The sequence below is a fragment of the Carcharodon carcharias genome, chromosome 7, assembly GCF_017639515.1.
Source record: "Carcharodon carcharias isolate sCarCar2 chromosome 7, sCarCar2.pri, whole genome shotgun sequence".
NCBI lineage: Eukaryota > Metazoa > Chordata > Chondrichthyes > Lamniformes > Lamnidae > Carcharodon > Carcharodon carcharias.
The window spans coordinates 22284061-22306854 of NC_054473.1; the positions used below are offsets into that span (position 1 = coordinate 22284061).

Consider the following 22794-nt stretch of genomic DNA (forward strand, 5'->3'; position numbering starts at 1 on the left):
TGGGCTCGTGCCCGACCTGAATGGGAGTGAACTAGTGCGTGATGGCGTTGGGCGAGCGTCCCGACCTGAAGGAGAGTGAACTAGTGCGTGATGACTTTGGGCGAGCGTCCCGACCTGAACAGGAGTGAACTAGTGCGTGATGACGTTGGGCGAGCGTCCCAACCTGAAAGGGAGTGAACTAGTGCGTGATGACGTTGGGCGAGCATCCTGACCTGAATGGGAGTGAACTAGTGCGTGATGACATTGGGCGAGCGTCCCGACCTGATTGGGAGTGAACTAGTGCGTGATGGCGTTGGGCGAGCGTCCCGACCTGAATGGGAGTGAATTAGTGCGTGATGGCGTTGGGCGAGTGTCCCGACCTGAATGGGAGTGAACGAGTGCGTGATGGCGTTGGGCGAGTGTCCCGACCTGAATGGGAGTGAACTAGTGCGTGATGGCGTTGGGCGAGCGTCCCGACCTGAATGGGAGTGAACTAGTGCGTGATGGCGTTGGGCGAGCGTCCCGACCTGAATGGGAGTGAACTAGTGCGTGATGGCGTTGGGCGAGCGTCCCGACCTGAATGGGAGTGAACTAGTGCGTGATGACGTTGGGCGAGCGTCCCGATCTGAATGGGAGTGAACTAGTGCGTGATGACGTTGGGCGAGCGTCCCGACCTGAAGGAGAGTGAACTAGTGCGTGATGACTTTGGGCGAGCGTCCCGACCTGAATGGGAGTGAACTAGTGCATGATGACGTTGGGCGAGCGTCCCGACCTGAACGGGAGTGAACTAGTGCGTGATGACGTTGGGCGAGCGTCCCGACCTGAACTGGGAGTGAACTAGTGCGTGATGGCGTTGGGCGAGCGTCCCGACCTGAACGGGAGTGAACTAGTGCGTTATGACGTTGGGCGAACGTCCCGACCTGAATGGGAGTTAACTAGTGCGTGATGGCATTGGGCGAGCGTCCTGACCTGAACGGGAGTGAACTAGTGCGTGATGGCGTTGGGCAAGCATCCTGACCTGAACGGGAGTGAACTAGTGCGTGATGACGTTGGGCGAGCGTCCCGACCTGAATGGGAGTGAACTAGTGCGTGATGGCGTTGGGCGAGCGTCCCGACCTGAATGGGAGTGAACTAGTGCGTGATGGCGTTGGGCGAGCGTCCTGACCTGAACGGGAGCGAACTAGTGCGTGATGACGTTGGGCGAGCGTCCCGACCTGAACGGGAGCGAACTAGTGCGTGATGACGTTGGGCGAGCGTCCCGACCTGAACGGGAGCGAACTAGTGCGTGATGACGTTGGGCGAGCGTCCCGACCTGAACGGGAGTGAACTAGTGCGTGATGACGTTGGGCGAGCGTCCCGACCTGAACGGGAGTGAACTAGTGCGTGATGACGTTGGGCGAGTGTCCCGACCTGAATGGGAGTGAACTAGTGCGTGATGACGTTGGGCAAGTGTCCTGACGTCACCGCGCACTCTCGCGATCTTTCAGTCGGCGGGCAGGTGAATAGGCCAGGCGGCCTTTGCATTTTTCATGAAATCTCATCCACGGGCTAGATGAAGTTTCCAACGGTTACTAAAATAAAAAAAAAGTTTTTTAAACACCATCTTTTACACGTCCCTCTTCATATAACTGAGTCACATGTGGGGACATGTTTATATCATTTGCAAAATGTTTATTTTTGTATTTAAAATTCGTCAGCTCCCTGAGGCAGCTCTGTGCCTTCAGGGGACTTTCAGGGCAAGCTCCCCATCCCCCACCCCCCAACCCCCCGCGCATGTGTTAATATGGCAATCACCTTGTTAAAGACACTTGCTAATTAAACAGATGATGGGCATTGATTATCCTATCTAAACAGAATAAAAAGATACAGCTGGAACATGTTGTGTGGAAGCTACTTGGAAGTCAGTAGCACTGAGGAGTTGTCTTGAAAATAAACCAGCTTAAACCAGAAGACCAGTCTGGATTAGTTCTTCCACCGCAACCGCTTATTGTGACTAACACATGCTCGTGCTCCTCCCGTCCCCACCCCGGCAGCACATATTTCATGCTGGCTGGCTGCTAATCGGCCAGCCAGCGTGAAATCGCGGTCAGACCCTGAACACGGACTGTCTCGCGGCCGATCCCAGGCCCGCCCGACGAGGGGAAAATCCTGCCCTTGGTCACCGTAGTCAACATATAAGCAATTTTAAACCCAACAACCAACACAGTGCTATTAAACTTTGTTCCATGGCAGCAGCCAACAACAATGACTACACTTCAGAAGTACTTCATTGGCCGTGTCCTTTTAGAGTGTCCTGGGATCATGAAAAGCTCTATATAAATGCACAGACAATTGTGCTTTTTTTCACTAAGCTCCATACTTACTCTCATGTGGTCAGGGCGTCTAACCAATGGGGACAGTCTCGGCAACAATAATTGACAGTTGAATGAGGCATTTGCCTGATTTGGTTTGGCAGAGGTGACAAGTCTGGGGAGCTCCTTATAGCCTAAAAGGCCAAAGGCAATTCCAAACATCATGCTTTGGGACAAGTTCCATTAATCTTTATAGAGGGTTGAGAGCCATTCTGTTTTTTTAAACCTTTGACAAGGACACAAGACATGTCCAGGTATTCAGGTCCTTAGAAAAGATGGTAAAATAAATTTCCGATAGCAGAAGATAATCAAGTTTTAGGCAACTATTTGGGTGTGTGAAATAGGATGAGCAGAACCATTCGGCAACACAACTGCAGCACATTCATGCAGAATCACCACTGTATATCCAACTTGACCTAAGGCAAGTTTTGCATATGTTTGGAACATTTTACATTTTTAACTCCTCTTCTCCTCAAACAGGTGATTAAGAAATGCTGCCGCAAAGAATTTTAAACTTTTATCCCAAACACTATGCGTAAACACATTTGAATTGCATCTTGAAAACTTGTTGATCTGTGTTGATCACTCGCAGTGCCTGGCACATTAGGTAATGTGCAGCTGTGTAGCTATGCAAATTTAAATACGGCCTTTACGCTTGCATCATTTAGAATTTGATTGCAAGAATAGATTATTTTGTATAAGTACTACAGCAAAAATATCCAGGTGTAATTTCAGTGATAGGAATGATAACGTTCTGGAGCTTCCTGGACTAAGTCCCTGAAGAGATTAGGGTTGGATTTTCTGTCCTTTACTCACTTTTAGCCTTTTTAAAGGAACAGGTCAGTCCAAATTTAAGGCCACAAAGGGTGGATTTCCTGGTCTGTGGGGCTCAGTTACTCCATACATCAAACAGGTGGAATGAGTGAAAGGACTTCATTATTAAAGTGATTAAATTATTAAAAACGAAAGGTGCAATTATGAAAGGACTCACCGAAGTTAATCCACTACAGCTGGATTTGACTTCATACTCAATGTAGGCCGCCTCATTCCCATCTGCTGTCTTTCCATAATTGGTGTAACACAGGTCCCTCGTCTGGTTGATCATCTGATCAATCTGGCTCATTGTGTAAATGCAAAGCGCTGACTCTTCCGTTGCCTTCGCAGTGGCCGTCTGACCAATAGCGAACGTGGCAAACAGGACCTCTCCGTCGGTTTCGAGAGCCCCTTGGGCCAGGCCTTTCCCAGGGCGGCTAACATAGGCTGCCTGAATTAAATTGTAGTTTTTCCCAGCAGTCTGACAGACAAGTGGTACCTCCACATACGAGTAATAATGCATGTCGCCCAGGCAGATCCGCGACACGTAGGTTTTATATTCTCTGGACGGGGACTTCAGGTCCCTCCGGTAAAACAGAAAATACACAGACAACTGATAAATAAAAGATTTGACAAAATGGTGGTTGTACTCTGAAAGTCTTCCAGCTACTGCTAACTTAGCTGTATCCTCATAGGAGAAAATGGGATGGGATTCCAGACTTTGTGGATTTTGTAATTCCAAATTGCGGGTTGTGATTGGGGGAATCCCACCAGCACCTTTGCTGGTATAACCACGCCCCACAAACAGGACAGCTGTATTGCCTTTGGACAGGCCAACCAATCCTACGGTCGTGACATTGGGGTCATTGGCGGCGACATATTGTGTATCGACTGGGCGCTCTGGGCAGAACAACACACGGCTAATGTTTCCCAAACTCCTTTTTTCACAGATTCCTTGAAACAAACTCCCACAGGTGATCAGCTCATTCCCATAGGGATTAATCAGCAGAAGCTTGTTGTGGTTGTCCATCATCCTCGCTTGTCGGCAGTCACTGGGGTTGATGGGCGGGAGGCAATCCTTGCTGTCATTCTGCGGTCCGGTCGGCTGGACAACCAGGTTGGTCAGGTCAGAGGTCAGCTGGAAGAGGAAGTTCACAGCTCCGACGTAGACGTTTCCGGTCTCTGGGTCGACTGTTAGGTGCTCAAACTTTGCATCAGATCTGCTGAAGGACTTGTACTGGTCTTCACGACAGATGCACACACTTAGGAAACCAATGGCAAGGAGGATGGTCCCAGAAAGCATGATCAACGTGCTGCAACAGAAGAAGAAACATTGCGTTATTGAAAAGGGAATGGAAATCTGGAAACTTATCTCCCTCCATGTTTTCACAGATGATATCCTTTCAGCCCAACTTAGCCAATCATTCAGCCAAACTTATTACTGCCACCATCACAGGGTCTACCCACACCTCCTCTTCCACCATTGGTGACAGAGCCAAATCTGCCTCAGTCCTCCTCTCTGCAATCTATTCCCCAATCTCCTCTTGCATGAGTTGTTTTTTTTGTTTAAAACTCTATAAACACGGTTGTTGTTGTTGTTGAAGCGATGCTCTGGATTTAACTTTTCTCATCCCTATATCATTCCCAAGCTAGGTAAAGCAGGTTCCACACAAAGCAAGGTTTCCTTTACACTGACCTAATAAATGCACCTTTACCCTGGAAAAGGACCTACACACTGCATACCACAATGATGCTTTGACTTGTATTTATCACACCAACTATTGGAGGCCTATGTAAGTGGCAACTGTATTGATACAGGAGTTTTATGCTCCAAACTCACAAACAAAAACCATTTTCCCCCAGGAACACATCCAATCAGAGTCAGCAACCCTAAATTAATGGGAGACCCACTTTTTCCATTGCTCATGTGTACTGCTGTCAGATTTAGCATTACTGTTCCCGAGCAGGATAAAGCACTAAGCAAAGGGAGGGAGACAGGTCAGCATCATAAAACCAGCTCCCTTAGCCCAGCTGCACAATTGTAAACCTGTATTCGGCTGCTGGGGTTCAGGATGTATGTACTATATAGCTCTAGCCTTTGCCAGCCCAGATCCTAAAATATAATACGTGCCTTTATGAAAGAAAGTCTCACGTTTATATAGCGCCTTTCACAACATCAACACATCCCAAACTAGTTCACAGCCAAGAACATACTTCTGAAATACGTTTTCCATGGCTGTAGTGTAGGAAAATGCAGGGAGACGCAGCAGCCAATTTAAGCATTGCAAGGTCCCACATAGCAACGTGCTAACAACCAGATAATCCATTTCAGTTCTGTGGTTGAGGAATGAAAATTGGCCAGGGCTCCACTGCTCTTCTGCAAAATTGTGCCATGGGATCTTTTGCGTCCTTCTGCAAGGGTTTAACATCTCACCCAAAAAATGCTTCACACATTAATGGTTTACAAGTTAAACTAGGACATGACCACAGGTGAGCAAATGCAGACCTGAGCTTTCTTCATCTATATTTTTTTTCCATTTATTCTTTCATGGGATGTGGGCCTCGCTGGCTGGGCCAGCATTTATTGCCCATCCCTAACTGCCCTTGAGAATGTGGTGGTGAGCTGCCTTCTTGAACTGCTGCAGTCCATGCTGTGTTGGTGCACCCACAGTGCTGTTAATGCAATAGAAATGATTACAGCTGCTGGATAGGATGATCTGACAGATAGTGTCACCACGACAGCAGGCATCTTGCAGAATCTCCACACCGTATAAAAAAGGCATGGAAACATCATATAAATACAATAGCACAGTGATAATATTAAAGCTCTAGTAATCCAAGGCCTGGACTAATAATTCAAGGAATGCACACTCAAATCCTGGCCATTTGAGAATTCTCTATCTGCTCTGAAAGCAAATCTGGAAATAAAAAGCTCGTAACAGTAAAAGTGAAGCTCTCCCCAGCTGGTTCACCCATGGCCTTTAGGAAAGGAGAGGGCCATCCTTCCCTTGCCAGACCTTTATGTCAAAACCCTGGAACCCCCCCCTAACAGCACTGTGGGTGTACCTACACTAAATGGGCTGCAGCGGCTCAAGAAGGCAGCTCACCACTAACTTCTCAAGGGCAATTAGGGATGGGCAACAAATGCTGGCCCAGCCAACGATGCCCACATCCCGTGTGAATAAAAAAAAATGTGACTCCAGTCCCACATCAGCGTGGCCGCTTTTTAACTGCTCTCTGAAGTGGCCTAGTAATCCATTCGGTTAAGGGTAACCGAGGATTAGCAATAAAGGCTGACGAGGCCAGCAACGTCCACGTCCCAAGAATGAATACGCATTAAATATAAACAAGCAAGCCTTCAACAGTTAGAAGCCGGTTCTATAACAAGGCTACCACAAGACTCTTCATTTTAATTCCTTTGTTCAGCAGTGGGGCTAGATGGATAAATCTGTTTCGCTGAAGCTAATCCCTCACTCGTAAATCCCTCAGAACACAGGGACAAAAGCATTTCTGCCTTTTAAAAGCTATCTCGCTCAAAAGTGAAGCATGGCGAGCTGCAGGAAGAATCTGTTTCAACAATGTTCAATTGGCAGTAGCTGTATAGATGTGAGCTCTGTTATTTAGCTTCCAACACAGGTAACAGCATGGCTAAGGCTCAGTGACACCAGCACTCAATCCCTTCATTACACTGCTGAATGGTGCCAGTATTACCACACAAAACCAGTTAGCCAGTTTACACAGATGTATATATCATTTGATTAAAAAGATCTTTTTGAAACCAAGCGGAACTGATACATGGCAGCAACAGGATATCGTTGTCCCCTCAGTAAAAAAAGAGCTGATCACTACTGATGAACACATATGCTCACTGCAGTCTCCATTAGCTCCAGCACCACCATGACTGAGTTGCAACTGAGTCAGTAAGTCAGCCCATTGCAGGTTGCTATGCTACGGATGATTAGTGGGGTCAAAGGCCGACAGCTGTGAATGACTCACTCATTCACAATGTGGCCAACCTGATCCCGCACAATAAGGAAAGCCTAGGCAGAGCCTAATCCAGTTTCTGAAGCACGAAAGCAAGCAGGTCTCAAAGAAAATCCTCAACAGATTGCAGGAAGAGCAGCAACATGGAGCTCATTCAAAGCACAAGCACAAGCCCGAAGTAAGGAGGACAAGGCAAAAGTCATGCAAATCAAAAACCTGCTGATGAAAAAAAAATCAGGCTCAAAGTTTGTCTCTCTTGTCCTATGCAATAGGTTCTGCAAAAATGACACGCTGTGGATGTTTCAGCTGCATGTTGCCACTTTGCCTGGATGTAAAGTGTTCTTTTTTGGTGGGACTCAATGTAAAACCGACAGTCCAATTTCATAAAACAAAAGCGTGCACTAAAACCTCGAGGTGCAACACATTCTCCAGATGCCATTCCACACTCGTGTCACTTTCCAAAAGCTTTACTCATATTGCAATGGGATCTGAGCGAGTGGCAAGTGCTCCTGAAGCACACAGCAGGATATAACCTGAAAGTTAATTTACTGAGATTTGTTGCAGTTTTTCCAGCCACCAGACTGGCGTGGGGGGTGGGAGGGCATCTTACCAACAATAAAAGCAGCTCAAAAGAGTTTAACATAACTATGTCTCGTTTTGTGAATGCCCAGGACCTGTGGTGGAATAAGGAGCGGACAGCTGATCAAAGCATAAAATAATACACAGGGGTCATAGAAATCTCAACAGCTTGTATGTGGGAAGTGTCTTTAACAAAGCATAATGTCCCAAGACATTTCAAAGGAGTGTTATCAAACCAAATCTGACAGTGAGCCACATAAGGAGATGTTAGAACAGATGACCAAATGTGTGGTCAAAGGGGTATGTTTTCAGGAGTGTCTTAAAGGAGAGAGGTGGAGAGGTTTAGCAAGAAAATTTCAGAGTTTGGGGCCTAGGCAGCTGAAGGCCTTGAAGCCAATAGTGCACAATTAAAATTGGTGATGCACAAGAGGCTCGAATTGGAGGAGAACAGAAGTCTTGGAGGTTTGCAGGGCTTGAGAAGATTACAGAGATTGAGAGGGGCAATGCCATTGAAGGATTGTTAAACAAGGATGAGAATTTAACCAGAGCCTACACTAGAATGCAGAATCTGGAGCTGATTAAAGCACAAGTTCAAATGAATTGCACCGGCTGAATTTAAGGTTGGGTGAGAACACTAGCTAGCACAATGTGCTGCACCACTCACATTTTACCCGTGATGGATTGGCTGAATGATCTTTCCTTCAGATCCACTAAACCACTGCACTTGATGGGAGTATCTTATTGGCCCATGCTGACTCTGACAGGAAAGCATGAATTCAACAGCAAAATAGTCAAGTAACCGCTATCTTTTGGACACTGCAAGACTCACCAAAGGAAGTGACCTGTTCAGACATTTCTTGGAAGGCAGGGCACTTCTAATGACAATATGAATATGAATACTGCTAGAGGGGCAAGCAGCCATATGTCCACCTCTTTCTCTCTCCTCTGCCTCTCCACCTCTCTATCCTCCTTTAAAAGGCTCCTTGAAATCTACCTCTTTGACCAAGCTTTTGATCACTAATATCCCAAAAATCTCCTTCTGTGATTCGGTGTCAAATTTCATTTGATAATGCCCCTGTCAAGTGCCTTGGGATGTTTACTCTGTCACAGGTGCTATGTAAAGTTGTTGTAGCATGGCTCTCACTGCTTGTACAACCTAGCATTTCAAACTTCCATCCCTTTGCAGGCTTTCCCCAAGCCAACTACTGAAGATCTACAAATAAAAGCTGTAAACTTCAATTGGCAAACGTCTTGCGGAGAATGAGTTTGGAGAAGCACAGTTGTTTATTATTCTGATACTGTAAGTTTATCTGTATTAAAGGGAGAGCTCCACAGCAGGATGGCCTTGGGGGAATACGGCAAAACCACTTATTGAAAGGTTACTACAATGTAAATTTGCTAATAACTAAAAGTCGCATTTCAGTGTTTGATCCACTTCTTTTTTGCCCTGACTTGTAGGAACCTGATGTAACCTAATATATCTTCTTTGTTCCTACCTTACTCCACCCATCCATGACTATAGACAGTTGGCTTGATGACAGAGAGTAACTTTTTTCCAAAACCATTTGCCTTGAGGTTTTACTTTGAGTCCCTCAAACAAAGGGATAGTACAGGCTTGAACAGTGTCAGCAGCTAAGTGTCATCCAACATCCTATGTTTGTGCAACATCTGCATTGTGGTAATTCAATGAAACCTTGCTGTCAGCCATTTGTTGGCAAACACGATTATTTTCCTCTTGGAGATATTTAATTGGTGAATAGGCTCCTTGATGATATATGATACACTCCTGTTCTTCCCCATCCCAAGCTTAAACCATTTTCAGTCCAATTAAAGGCTTCACAAACCCAGTAGCCTGAGAGACTGCAAGATAGTGGCAACTACTCAAGTGGTTACCAAGGTGATTGGTACTATCAAAGCAGCACAGATTAAAGAGCATCTTTATCATTCACTTCTGAGCACATTGTGCCCAAACATGTCAGCATCAGAAGCTAGAGAGAGCTCTTCCTTCTGTCTCGCAGTGTCAGGCTCACCGCTTCAGAACCCCTGCTGCTCAGCTACAGCTTGCTCGCCATTTCTGAGTCACTCACAGTGAGTGAGTGAGCACATTAGGCCATCCATACTTGCAGGGTCAGTTGGGACAAACTTTTTGTGGCAATGGATTGGGGGTGTCAACATGATGCAACGGAGCATTTTCTATTTCAGGCACCCAACAGTCAGAATCAGGTACTCCCAGAAAAGGATTGCATGATGACATTCAAAGTAAAGGTTCTCTCCATTCTGCCTCAGGGACTGAAGGAACAGTATTGACAATAAGGTAATCATGGGGAGTGGGTTTCGGGAGTGTCTATATGGACAGCGTCCCAGAACCTGGAAAATCTAAATTTTCCTTGTGGGGTCCAGAGGAGTATTTCCCCTCCCCATCCCATTAGATACTTGGTGGTGGGGAGGGGCAATGGGGTTTAAAATGCTTCTTTTGGCCCCTTTCTTTTGAACCCTTGCTGGGCTCACATGGCAGAAAAATCAGAACAGGTCACCATTAAAAGTGAAGATGGACCCCAATCATGTCGCACACCGAAGCTGCATATTTAAAGGAGGACCGGCCAGTTCCTGACTGCCCAGAAGGGCTGGTTAAAATGGAAGATTGCAGGAAGGCAGCGAAGCAGTAGTAGGAACGTCTTACAATTTCTCCTGGGTAGGCTCAGTTAAAATGACCCCTTGGATCGTGGCAACCTCTGAAGTACATCTCTAACTGTCTCGATGTGAATGCTTGTTCCAATTCCCACAGCTGCCATCCCGTGGCTTCTCGGAATGAGGCTGCAAATAGCACTGTCATAATGGACAATTGAGTGCTTCCAGTCCTCCTTCAATAGAAACAGGATGAATCCTGGCTAAACACAGGGCCCTTTACTTGTATACTTTTAAAGCCCAACAACCCAAAAGGAGGACATCAGGTCATAACTTAGGGCTGAGACACTCTTGTGCCGGGAGCAAATAGCCTTGGGCATCAAATTTCTGCTGTATTTACCCAGAAAAACAACTGTACTTCAAAGTAACTCTTGTGTGAGACATTTGGGTCATTTGAGTGGCCTGATCATAAATGCAAGGCTTTTCCTCCTCCTGTGTACGCGCAGCACAATCTGGCATCCTGCCAGTGGTTCACTGTGGATCCGTGACAACACTGACCAATGGATCGGCTATTTCCAGTGAGCTCAGGGGCCAAAATAACAACACTCATACTGCAAACCCCCTCCTGACCTGACAAAGTGCTGCCCATAGTTCCTGGTCCACATCCCCTTCCAAGAAATAATAGAAAGAACAACAGATAATGATGGGTTAAGAACAATCTTGTAAGTGCATGGAGCAGGTTTGTGTGTGAATTCTCCACAAGGCACTCTTATTTTGTCAGATCCTCCTGTAAGTAGCAAAACCTGATAAAAGAAGCCTTTCAGTAATCAAGGAGACAGCCGAGTAGTGGTAACATCACAGGACTAGTAATCTTCTTGCCCAGGCTATTCAGGCATTGAAGAGTCATATGGACTTAAAAGGTTAATTCTGTTTCTTTCTCCTGTTATGATCCCAGCGACATTACTACTGGACAAGCCAAATCCCAGGGTGGAACCCAGCTTGATAGATCCTGACTTTGATTTTTTGTTTAGGTACGTGGGGAGTGGTTACTGAACAGAGTCACAGGAATCAGCTGATGAACTTTTGACAAAAGAATAAAAACATTTATTAAACAAGAAAGAATGAACCATATTACAATACTCCTTCATCCACAACTATACCTTAACAGATGTACACAGGTTTGTAAGGATAACTAATGTTACAAAAGCTATCTTATACTCTAATGTTCACAGTAAGTACACAGTTCATATAAACCTACAGGTGACCCGTGGTCAGGCATACTACACTCTGAAACCAAGTGACAGACATCACCCCAAATAGATGCTACGGGTCTCTCATCAACTCCCCACCAATGCTTGTCACACTGAGTCAATTGGTCTCTCTGAACACCACCTTTCACACACAGAGTTTCCAATCTCAACTTTCGAAGAACTTGCTTTGGAATCTTCTCCCAAACTGACACTTTCTCCAAGGTGCCTTCCACAGGGGTCCAAACCTCCGGGCTTTCAAAGTTCCCTTTCAACCTTCCTCTCCCTCCCCTGGGTCCCCACGCACATTCAACTTCTTTCCACGCACTCTCTCTCTCTCTCTGACTCAGCTGTGCAAACAGAACACCACTGCTTCACATGCTCATAGTAAAGAGTTAACAACCTTCAGCTGTCTCTTTGGATCTTCTGGCAAGCCGTTTTTGCTTGAAGTCTGCTTCCTGCAGTTTTCTTCTCTTTAAGCCTGGAGCTTGGAACATTCTTTTCTGCCTCTTACTTTCACTTCCACAGAACAAGACCTTTTCCAGATTCCTGCCTTGGGCCTTTGACTAGATTGCCCCCTTGGGGCCTTTCCTGTTCCACTTCCCTGGACTTGGGGACTTTCTTCTTTAGTTTCTGGAACCTGCTTCTCCAGTTCCTTCTCCTGTGTCCAGCTTCTCCTTGCAGCTGGCTTCAACTTTAGTTTGGTGCTTGCTATCTGTCCCTCTGCTAGGCTGCTTCTGCTGGCAACTGCTTCCAACTGAATTCAGTCTGCTTTTCTTCAGTTTTCTGCGCGTGTGTGTGTGTATGCATGCGCATGTGTTCCTCTTTACTTTAATTCTCCTTCAAGAGTGTAAAAATCTCATTAGAAATGCAGGTATACAAACAGAACTTTAGACCTGTTGTCTCTGTTCAAAAGTGAAACTGGATCTCAGGTTTCACCTTTTAACCCACAAATAGAAAAAAATATAAAGAGCTTAAAGATATACCTTATTCCTAACACACACATATAACTTACTTAAACTATCTCTATTTCCTAAGACTCCACAGATGCTGCCAGACCTGTTGAGTTTTTCCACCGTTTTCTGTTTTCATTTCAGATTTCCAGCATCTGCAGTATTTTGTTTTTATCTTATGCCCAAGCTAACCCTCTGGGGTCACAGGTTCAAATCTCATTGGCAGCTGGTGGAATTTAAATTCAATTAATAGTTTGGAATCGAAAGCTAATCTCAGTAATATTGACCATGAAACTATCATCGATTGTCAAAAAAACTCATCTGGCTACAAGAGCAGGTCAGAGGCTAGGAATCCTGTGGCGAGTAACTCACCTCCCGACTCCCAAAGCTTGCCCACCTGCAAGGAACAAGTCAGGAGTGTGATGGAATACTCCCCGGTTGCCTGGGTGAGTGCAGCTCCCACAAAACTCAAGAAGCTCAACACCATCCAGGACAAAGCAGCCCGCTTGATTGGCACCACATTCACAAACATTCACTCCCTCCACCACCAACAAATAGTGGCAGCAGTGTGTACCAACTACAAGGTGCACTGTAGAAACTCACCAAGGCTCCTTAGGCAGCATCTTCTAAACCCATGACTGCTACCATCTAGAAGGACAAGGGCAGCAGACAAAATGGGAACACCACCACCTGGAAGTTGTCCTTTAAGCCACTCACCATCCTAACTTGGAAATATATCGCCATTCCTTCACTGTCGCTGTGTCAAAATCCTGGAACTCCCTCCCTAACAGCACTGTGGGTGTATCTACACCACATGGACTGCAGCAGTGCAAGAAGGCAGCTCACCAGCACCTTCTCAGGGCAATTAGGGATGGGCAATAAATGCTGGCCCAGCCAGTGATTCTCACGTCCCGCAAATGTAAAAAAAAAAGAAAAAAATATTTTTTAGGGAAGGAAATCTGCCATCCTTACCTGGTCTGGCCTTAATGCGACTCCAAATCCACAGTATGTGGTTGACTCCTAACTGCCCCCTGAAATGGCCCAGAAAGTCACTCAGTTCAAGGGCAAATAGGGATGGGCAACAAATACTGGCCTTGCCAGTGATACCCGCATCCCGTGAAAGAATAAAATTAAAAAAAAGAGCAAGGTTTCAGAAATCAGGCCAGCTCACTGTCTAATGACAGATTCTTTGAGCTTATTTCTCAAAGCATGATTAATCAAGCAAGTTCATACTCAGTAAAGGGCAACCACAGAAATCATAGATATAGCTTCCTGTGCCTATTGTCTGTTTGTATCCGATTCTAATCTCTCTGCATCCATTTTGCTGAAAACTCTAAACCTTGCAATGTGCTGTCACAAAGTTATTTTTAATATTATGTTTAATGTTTACAGCTCGCAATGCACAGGTCTCGCATGTCCAGCATCAGTACAATCCGAATCACCTCAAATCTGCTAAGGGCCGGTGGTCGTGAAGACCCTATTTCTTTAAAACTAGATCTTGCAGACAAAAACTTTATTTTGTTGTTGCCACTGGCTATTAAGTGGCAAAACACCAAAACACAACAGTAACTTTAAGGAAACTGTGCCAACAGCCTCCTCCACAACCACATTTTCTTCTGGACACACAAAACCAACAATGGTAATTTTCTGTTGCTGCGCTGTACCAGTCTTTCCACCAAAATGGGACATGGGTCACAGTGAGAAACCTGAAATGTTTACATATAGAAAGTCAATGGGTTATTTGCATTTCTGGTTGCTTAAATGCAGCCAAACAGGTTGCACTGACTTGAATGTGAACCTGTCATATTCATAGAAACACTGAAAATTTATGACTCAGGAGGAGGCCGTTCAGCTCATTGTGTCTGTTCTAGCTGTTAAGCTGCCCAGCCTATTCCCACTTTCCAGCTCTTGATCCTGATCTCTAAGTTACGAGCACTTCACTAATGCCTGTATTCAAGAAGGCATCTGAGCAGTTACACAGTGGAATCTTGCATTATGCAATAAACACAGTACTGGCGCTCCCAATCATCTCCACCCTGGTGTTCTAAACTTTGTCCCACACGACTATTTCGGTGGACATAAAAGATCACATGGCACTAGTCAAAGCAGCACCAGATTTCTCCCGGTGGCCTGAGCAACATTTATCCCTCAAGCAATGCAACCAAAAACAATTTAGCTGATTATTTATCTCATTTGTGGTTTGTGGGACTTGAGTTCGGCCAGACACAAATTTGTTTCTGCTGGAGAAGAATCAAACGTTCTCAGTTGGCCACCAGTCAGCACTATCCGCAGCCTCAGTCAGAGGAACTATAAGGTGGCTGTATTCACACTGAGAAAATAGGGCAGACACTTCCACAGTGTCTCAATTCACAGCGACTGTGTGTTGGGATCTTTCTGCTGCCATCCAGGAGATTTGCACTGATGGGGAGATGGTGGCATAATGGCAATGTCACTGGACCAGTAATCCAGATGCCCAGGCTAATCATCTGGGTTCACAAGTTCAAATCACACTGCCGTAACTGGTGGAATTTAAATTCAGTTAAGAAATATGGAATTTAAAACTAGTCTCAGTAACAATGACTGCGATACTATCATTGATTGTTGTAAAAACTCACCTGGTTTACTCATGTCCTTCAGGGAAGGGAATCGACCATCCTTACCCGGCAAGGTAGTTGACTCTTAACTGTCCTCTGAAATGGCCTAGCAAGCCATTCAGGTCAAGGGCAATTAGGGATGGGCAACAAATGCTGGCCTTGTCAATGATGCCAACAACCCATGAAAAAAATAAATAATTAGGAGTTGTCCCTGTTGAGGTCTGGCAGGGTCACCATGAAGACTCTCATGAGGACAGGATCTTGTTTTTTTGGGATGCCATCTGGACCAACAAGAACTTGTTTGCAGTGTGCACTGTTGCACAAATGGAGTCCAATAGGATTTCATGCAGGTCTCACTACTTCTAAAGCTGCTACTGCTACCATCCCTATAGCACCTTTAATATGCTAAGGTGCTCCACAGACATATAAGGACCTAAGAAGATAATGATAATGACCAAAAGCTTGGTCAGAACAGTGGGTTCCATAAGGAAGGTGTCAAAGGAGGAGAGGGAGGTGGGGAGGCGGGCAAGTTTAAAGGCATGATGAACAGAAGGGAGATGACATACAAAGCCTGACATGGAGAAATGGAAAGTACAGGACCTATTCCTCCTCATCCTTCTTGACCTGTCTGCAGCCTTTGACAGAGTTGATCACAGAATCCTCCTCCAATGCCTCTCCGCCGTATTCCTGTGCACCTTGCTCCATTTTAGTCTGATTGTTGTCAGAGCTTTTCTTCCCACTCCTGCACCCTTATTCGGGAGGCCATCAAGGATCTGTCCTTGGCTGTCTCCTATTTCTCGTCTACATGTTGCCCCTTGGCACCATCATCCAAAAACACATCTGTTTCCGCATTTACTCTGATGACATCCAACTTTACCTTACCACCACCTCTCTCGACCCCTCCATTATCTCTAATTCTGGCATCCAGAAATTTCCTCCAAGGCTGAAGCCATTTTCTTCAGTCTCTGTCTCAAACCCAGCTCCCTAGTCATCAACTCCATCCTGCTCCCTGGCAATTGTCTGAGGCTAAACCAGGCTGTTTGCAGCCTTAGCATCTTATTTGACCTCAAGATGAGCTTTCACCTACATATCCGTGCTATCGCTATGACTGCCTACTTCCACCTAACATTGCCCGGCTCTGCTGCAGCTCAGCTCTACTACTGCTGAAACTCTCATTCTTGCCTTTGCGATCTCAAGACTTGACTATTCTAATGCACTCCTGGACAGCCTCCCACCTCCGTAAACTTGAGGTCATCTAAAGCCCAGGTGCTCGTGTCCTAACTCGCATCAAATGATGCTCATCCTTCAGTCTTGTACTCAGTCACACACTGGTTCCCAGATAAGCAACGCCTCATTTTACAATTCTCATCCTTGATTTCAAATCGCTCCATGACCTAGCCCCTCCCTCTCTCTGTAATCTCCCTCAGCCCTGCGACCCTCCGAGATATCTATGCTCCTCTAATTCTGGCCTGCTGAGCACCCCCAAGTTTAATTGCTCCACCATTGGTGGCCTTGCTTTCAGCTGCTTAGGCTGCAAGCTCTGGAATTCCCTCCTTATCTCTCTCCACCTCACCTTCCTTCTTTAAGACACTCTTTAAAGCCTACCTCTACTCTTTAAAACCTACCTTTACTCTTTAAAAGCTACCTCTATGACCAACATTCAGATCATTTGTCCTAATATTTGTTTTTGTAGCTCGGCACCATTTGTTTTTTTATAATGCCTCTGTGAATTGTCTTGTGATGCTTTATTTCATTAAAAGAGCTATAAGTTTGTGTTATTGGAGTTTACATTGCATATGGGATCAGAGGCCAGAAAACCCATTCAAATGGAGTGGAATTGGGAGTGACAGCAGCTGTTTTGCCTTGTTCCTATTTTCCAGTCATTTGGTAGTACAGAACCTTGAAAATTGCTGAGCAAAGAGACATGTCAAAGCTTTTCATCTTGCGCTCGTCAGGACAAGAATACCAATATAAGGGGAAAACAACAATTTATGCTGGATGCGAAATACTGTCCATATGGTATCAATTGTTGTTTTCCCCCTATATTGGTATTCTTGTGAAGTCTCCTGATAAGTGCAAGATGAAAAGCTTTGATGTGTCTGTTTTTTCAGCAATTCCTATTTTCTGGTTAAATAGAAATATTCATACAGCCCCTCAAATTAACCCTCACTATCTGCGACTCAAAATTATTTCAAACTAAGCTATGAGTCTAGGACAACGGCACACATTTAAATAGTACCATTAATGTAGTAAAACATTTAAAAATCAGCAAAAGGCAAATTTAGGATTCCGATCAGGAAGTTCCTCACGAAGGTAAAAGCAACAAACAGATCCAGAGCTCACAAACATTAGCAAAGATTGGTTATTTATCAATTAGCCTGATAGGTACCCAATTGAAAACAGCAACTCATTTCACATCCCAAACCAGTATAGGTCATCATGGAGAGACCTCACTATTGCATTCATGCATTGCGTTTTTGCCTGCTTGGACAACCCAATCCAGCTTCACCACTGATGGCTTTAACCATGAAAAGGTGGAAGGTCACTACCAACTACAGATTACACTCTCTTATGGATGAAAATCAGTAATGCTGACATTTGAAATAATGCTGCCCATTCCCCACTCTTATCCCAAGAAAGAGAAGCTCTCTTACCATTTGTCTCTTCCAGATTTCCGTACAGGTGCATCACCCCTGCACTGCCGGCACCATCATTAGTGCTTTCCTCACACGCACACACCTGTAACCAAGGACAAAAAAAGCACATTGATAAGGAGTTCTGGTGGGAGCCGACATATACAACAGGGAATGACATTTCTCCTTCATTTACTGACTGGCCCACAATTGATTGAGCATTTTCGATCCGATTTATGATAATTAAACTCAAACAAGTCTCTACTTTTTTGTAACAAATGAAATGTCCCAATGCCACAGGCTAGACTGCAACTCAGTGAGGAGATTGAATCCCAGTCGCAATTTTTTTCTGCACTGAAGCCACTCCGAGCTGGGTCACTGGCAGAAAAAAAGAGGGGGAAGTCAAATCCTTTCTAGGTCAGCTGAAGCAATCATTCTGGTGAACTGATCAACAGTGAGGTCGATTTTATTGTCCCACTCACCAAAGGACTGGAGGATGATGGTTTAAAAAGACCTTGGCAGGGTGCAATGGTAATTATATTCAGAGCACTTGAATCCATGGTAAAAGGATTTCAATGTGTTTGTTAACACAACCCAGTGCTTTCCAAATTCAAATTCACAATTTATTCTCTTCTCTCGGAAAGGTTGATTTCTTCCTTAAGTAAGAGCCCATAACAGTCAGCTTCTCTCTGGCGCCATTTTTTTTATTCTTTCATGGATGTGAGCAGACTGACAAGGCCAGCATTTACTGCCCATCCCTAATTGCCCTCGAGGTGGTGATGGCGAGCTGTCTTCTGTCGCAGTTTTGGTATAACTAGGTGGCTTGCTAGCCCATGGGCAGTTAAGAGTCAAAGACATTTCTGTAGATCAAGAGTCACATGTAGGCCAGACCAGGTAAGGACGGCAGATTCCCTTCCCTAGAGAGCATTAGTGAGCCAGACGGGTTTTTACAACAATCGATGATAGTTTCATGGTCACCATTACGGAGACTAGCTTTCAATTCCAGATTTATTAATTAAATTACATCAGCTGTCATGGTGGGATTTGAACCCATGTCCTCAGAGCATGAGCCTGGGCCTATGGATTACTAGTCCAGCGATATTACCACGACGCCACTATACAAATGTGTTTTGATAGTGAGCATCAAGAGTTCTGATCTTTCAGTCTTGGAGTGTAGGCAGGGTAACCCTTGCCCTCACCTAATATTCCTGCACACACTTTCAGAAAGGGCACTGGACAGCAATCAGGACATGGAATCCTGTTTATTTCCTCATTCCTAACTAATGGCAACCCTTTATCACCACACCACTGGTGATCAACTAATTCAGCAGATACAAGGGATCAAGGTAGGACCTGCATGGCTTGCAGCAATAAAATTACTAAGCTAGAGGGAATAGGGTTCTCAACCATTTTTTTGAGAAATCAGAGTTTAGGGTTTAAAGAACTGCAAATTGTCTGAGAAAGGAACAGTTAAGGGGATGAATGAGTTAAATATTCCACAGCTGTCCACTAATCTTGGTCACATCATGTGCAAATGATCTCATGCAATGATGCTTGGACCAGGCAACTTAAAGGTGCAAGGAATTAGCAGTCTACATTTATTAGTGCCTTTAGTATTCATTTTCTCAATAGATGAGTTTATTATACCTGTTCATTACATCTCATTTTTAAATCAGTCACAAGATGTGGGTATTGCTGGCAATGCCAGCATTTATTGCCAGTCCCCAGTTGCCCTGATGAACTGCCTTCTTGCACCACTGGAGCCCTCGTCATAGGTTTGGTGCACCAAGTGGCCTGCCAGGTCATTTCAGAGGGCAGTTAAGAGTAGACCAAATTGCTCTGGGTCTGAAGTCACGGACAGGCCAACCGAGTAAGGATGGCAGGTTTCCTTCCCTAAAGGACATTAGTGAAGCAAGCAGGTTTTTACGACAATGTAGTGGTTTCATTCGGTTTTTAAAATGGAGATTTTTTTTTGAAGAACTGAATTTAAATTCTCCAGCTGCCCTGCTGGGATTTAAACATGTCTTCAGATCATTAGCCAGACATGTGGATTACTCATCCAGTAACGTAATCATTTATGCCACTGCACCCATTTGGTCCCAGTAGAACTAGCACCAACCCCAGTTACACACATGACCGGCCAACCTGCTTCCAATGGTGCACAAAAAAGTGTCCCACTGACATTGCAGCATCGCACTAATGGACAGCCATTAGGCCTATGCCTGCTGGGATGTGAGCCGCCATATCTAGCAGTGACAGTGATTGTTTTAATGGTGGCATCACTGAGGCTGGGAGCTTGTATCTGTCTCTTTCTGTGCCTCAGTGCAGTAAAGCTGTCTCAAGATGTTCCCCAAGGAAGAAAGTCTTTTATAAAACAAACAGCCTCAGGTGGAGTGGAGGACAGGGGTAAGCCTTAACTTTAAACATGAGAACACACAAACCGACAGTTAATACTATACAGAGAGAGTGCAAGCTGGCAAGAAGAAAATGGTACACTAAGAACTTTTTTTTTAATGAAATTTAAAGCTAATAAAGTTAACCACAGACTGAAAGAAGGTATTTATGCCAATTCAAGCCCCCCCAAAAAACATCAATTGAGCTTTAGCGATACTCCCGTGTAACTGAACTATACAAAACAAAAATCCCTGGCTTACAGGACTTTATATCATTAAACAAACAAGAGGCTCCTTATTGATCACTCAACAGACAGTCATTGAATTGAAGAGCAAAAATAAATAGGAGCCCGATAGCCTGAGTCTATAAGTCAGTGAGTGATGCACGCAGCTGACCAAATATTTGTTGAAACCTTGGACATTACAGCCGCCCACCAGACTTGGCACAGTTTGGCCCAAAGCTGGTTTTCATTCACACACCGGACTTCTTGTACTTTCAATCTCGGCAAGAGCAGTGTGTGCTGTTTTGTAAAGAGCCTTGAAACAGAGCTGCATTCATCTTCTGGGAGGGACAAGCAAGAGCAATTTACAAAATACGGGTTTTGTATTTTCAACAGGAGCCCCTAAGCCTCTCAGAGCTGAAACATCTGATTGACTGGGCCAACATCTCATTTAACCCTTTACACAAGTCAAAACCACGTCAGGCTTCACCTGCATTAAAGTCATGATTCTAACGCTAAAAAGGTTGTAAATTGAGGACAGGTTGCACCAACTAGCCTCATATTCCCTTCAGGATGGGGGAGGTGATGGCATTGTGTTATTGTCGCTGGACTAGTAATCCAGAAACCCAGGGTAATGCTCTGGGGACCTGGATTCGAATCCCACTATGGCAGATGGTGGCATTTGAATTTAATAGAGGGAAAACTCTCTGCTGGTTGAAGTCATACCTAGCACAAAGGAAGATGGCTGTGGTTGTTGGAGGTCAGTCATCTCAGCTCCAGGACATCACCGGAGGAGTTCCTCAGGGTAGTGTCCCAACCATCTTCAGCTGCTTCATCAATGACCTTCCTTCCATCATAAGGTCAATCATCAGTTCACTGATGATTGCACGATGTTCAGCACCATTCACGACTCCTCAGATACTGAAGCAGTCCATGTCCATGTCCAATTGCAGCAAGACCTGGACAATATCCGGGCTTGGGTCAACAAGTGGCAATTAACATTCACCCCACACAAGTGTCAGGGAATGACCATCTCCAACAAGAGAGAATCCAACCATCACCCCTTGATGTTCAATACCATTACCATAGTCTGAGGAGGGGGGGTGGGGGGGGTGGGTAGGTGACCCTTTTGGGGACATAGTCTCGGGAGGGGGGGTGGCTAGCTGACCCTTTTGGGGACATAGTCTCAGGAGTGGGGGTGTGGGTGGGTGACCCTTTGGGGACATAGTCTCAGGAGGGGGGTGTGGGGGGGGTGGGTAGGTGACCCTTTTGGGGACATAGTCTCAGGAGGGGGTGTGGGGGATCACTGAATCACCCATTGTCAACATCCTGGGGATTACCATTGACCAGAAACTGAACTGGACTAGCCATATAAATACTGTAGCTACAAGAGCAGGTCAGAAGCTAGGAATCGTGTGATGAGTAACCCACCTCCTGACTCCCCAAAGCCTGTCCACCATCTACAAGGCACAAGTCAGGAGTGTGATGGAATTACTCCCCACTTGCCTGAATGAGTGCAGCTCCCACAACACTCAAGAAACTTGACATCATCCAGGGCAAAGCAGCTCCCTTGATTGGCACCACACCTATAAACATTCACTCCCTCCACCACTGACGCACAGTAGCAGCAGTGTGTACCATCTACAAGGTGCACTGCAGGAATTCACCAAGGCTCCTTCAATAGCACCTTCCAAACCCAGAACCACTACCACCTAGAAGGGCAAGGGCAGCAAATAGATGGGAGCACCACCAACTGGAAGTTCCCCTCCAAGTCACTCATCATCCTTTCTTGGAACTATACCGCCATTCTTTCACTGTCGCTGGGTCAAAATCCTGGAACTCCCTCCCTAACAGCACTGTGGGTGTACCTACACCACATGGACAACAGCGGTTCAAGAAGGCAGCTCACCACCACCTTCTCAGGGGCAATTAGGGATGGGCAATAAATGCTGGCCCAGCCAGTGAAGCCTACATCCTGTAAATGAATAAAAAAAAGTAAAGATTAAGGGGTGATGGCATTTTTGAGGTGTTTACGATAATGGATTTAATAGGATATATAGAAAAATAATTCCTTCATGAGGGATTCCAGTACAAAGGGGGAATGCCCTTACAAGCAGGACTGAGTTGTTCGGGGGTGATGTCAGGCAGCACTCCTCACAAAATGATGTTGAAAATCTGAAACTTTATTTGCTTAAAAAGCGAAGTTGAGTTGAAATGAATTGAAAATTTCAAAACAGAGGTTGAAAGATTTTTGGTAGGTCGGTTATTCATCTTTGTAAGTTCTCTGCCCAAAGGCAGGTCTGATCCTTGGCGCCACAAGCTCCACCAGGGGTAGGGCAAAGAGGCAGGTCCCAAACCCACCCCAGCAGGAATCAAAACCCATGCTGTTGGCATCAATCTGATTCACACTGACTTTCCAGCT

The 22794-nt window shown here is 45.3% G+C and overlaps 1 protein-coding gene across 5 annotated transcripts in view; it reads right to left on the minus strand.

The window, feature by feature from the left end:
* Positions 1-22794, minus strand: part of plxnb1b (plexin b1b) — a 220268-nt gene that overhangs the window by 80734 nt on the left and 116740 nt on the right. For all 5 annotated transcript variants that reach the window (XM_041191160.1, XM_041191161.1, XM_041191157.1 and 2 more), the window contains exons 2-3: positions 17780-17864; positions 3322-4456 (exon numbers count right to left, since the gene is read on the minus strand). In XM_041191160.1, coding sequence (XP_041047094.1) covers positions 3322-4446 — 1125 coding nt within the window. In that variant the 5' untranslated portion in view covers positions 4447-4456; positions 17780-17864. The remainder of the gene's footprint in view (positions 1-3321; positions 4457-17779; positions 17865-22794) is intronic.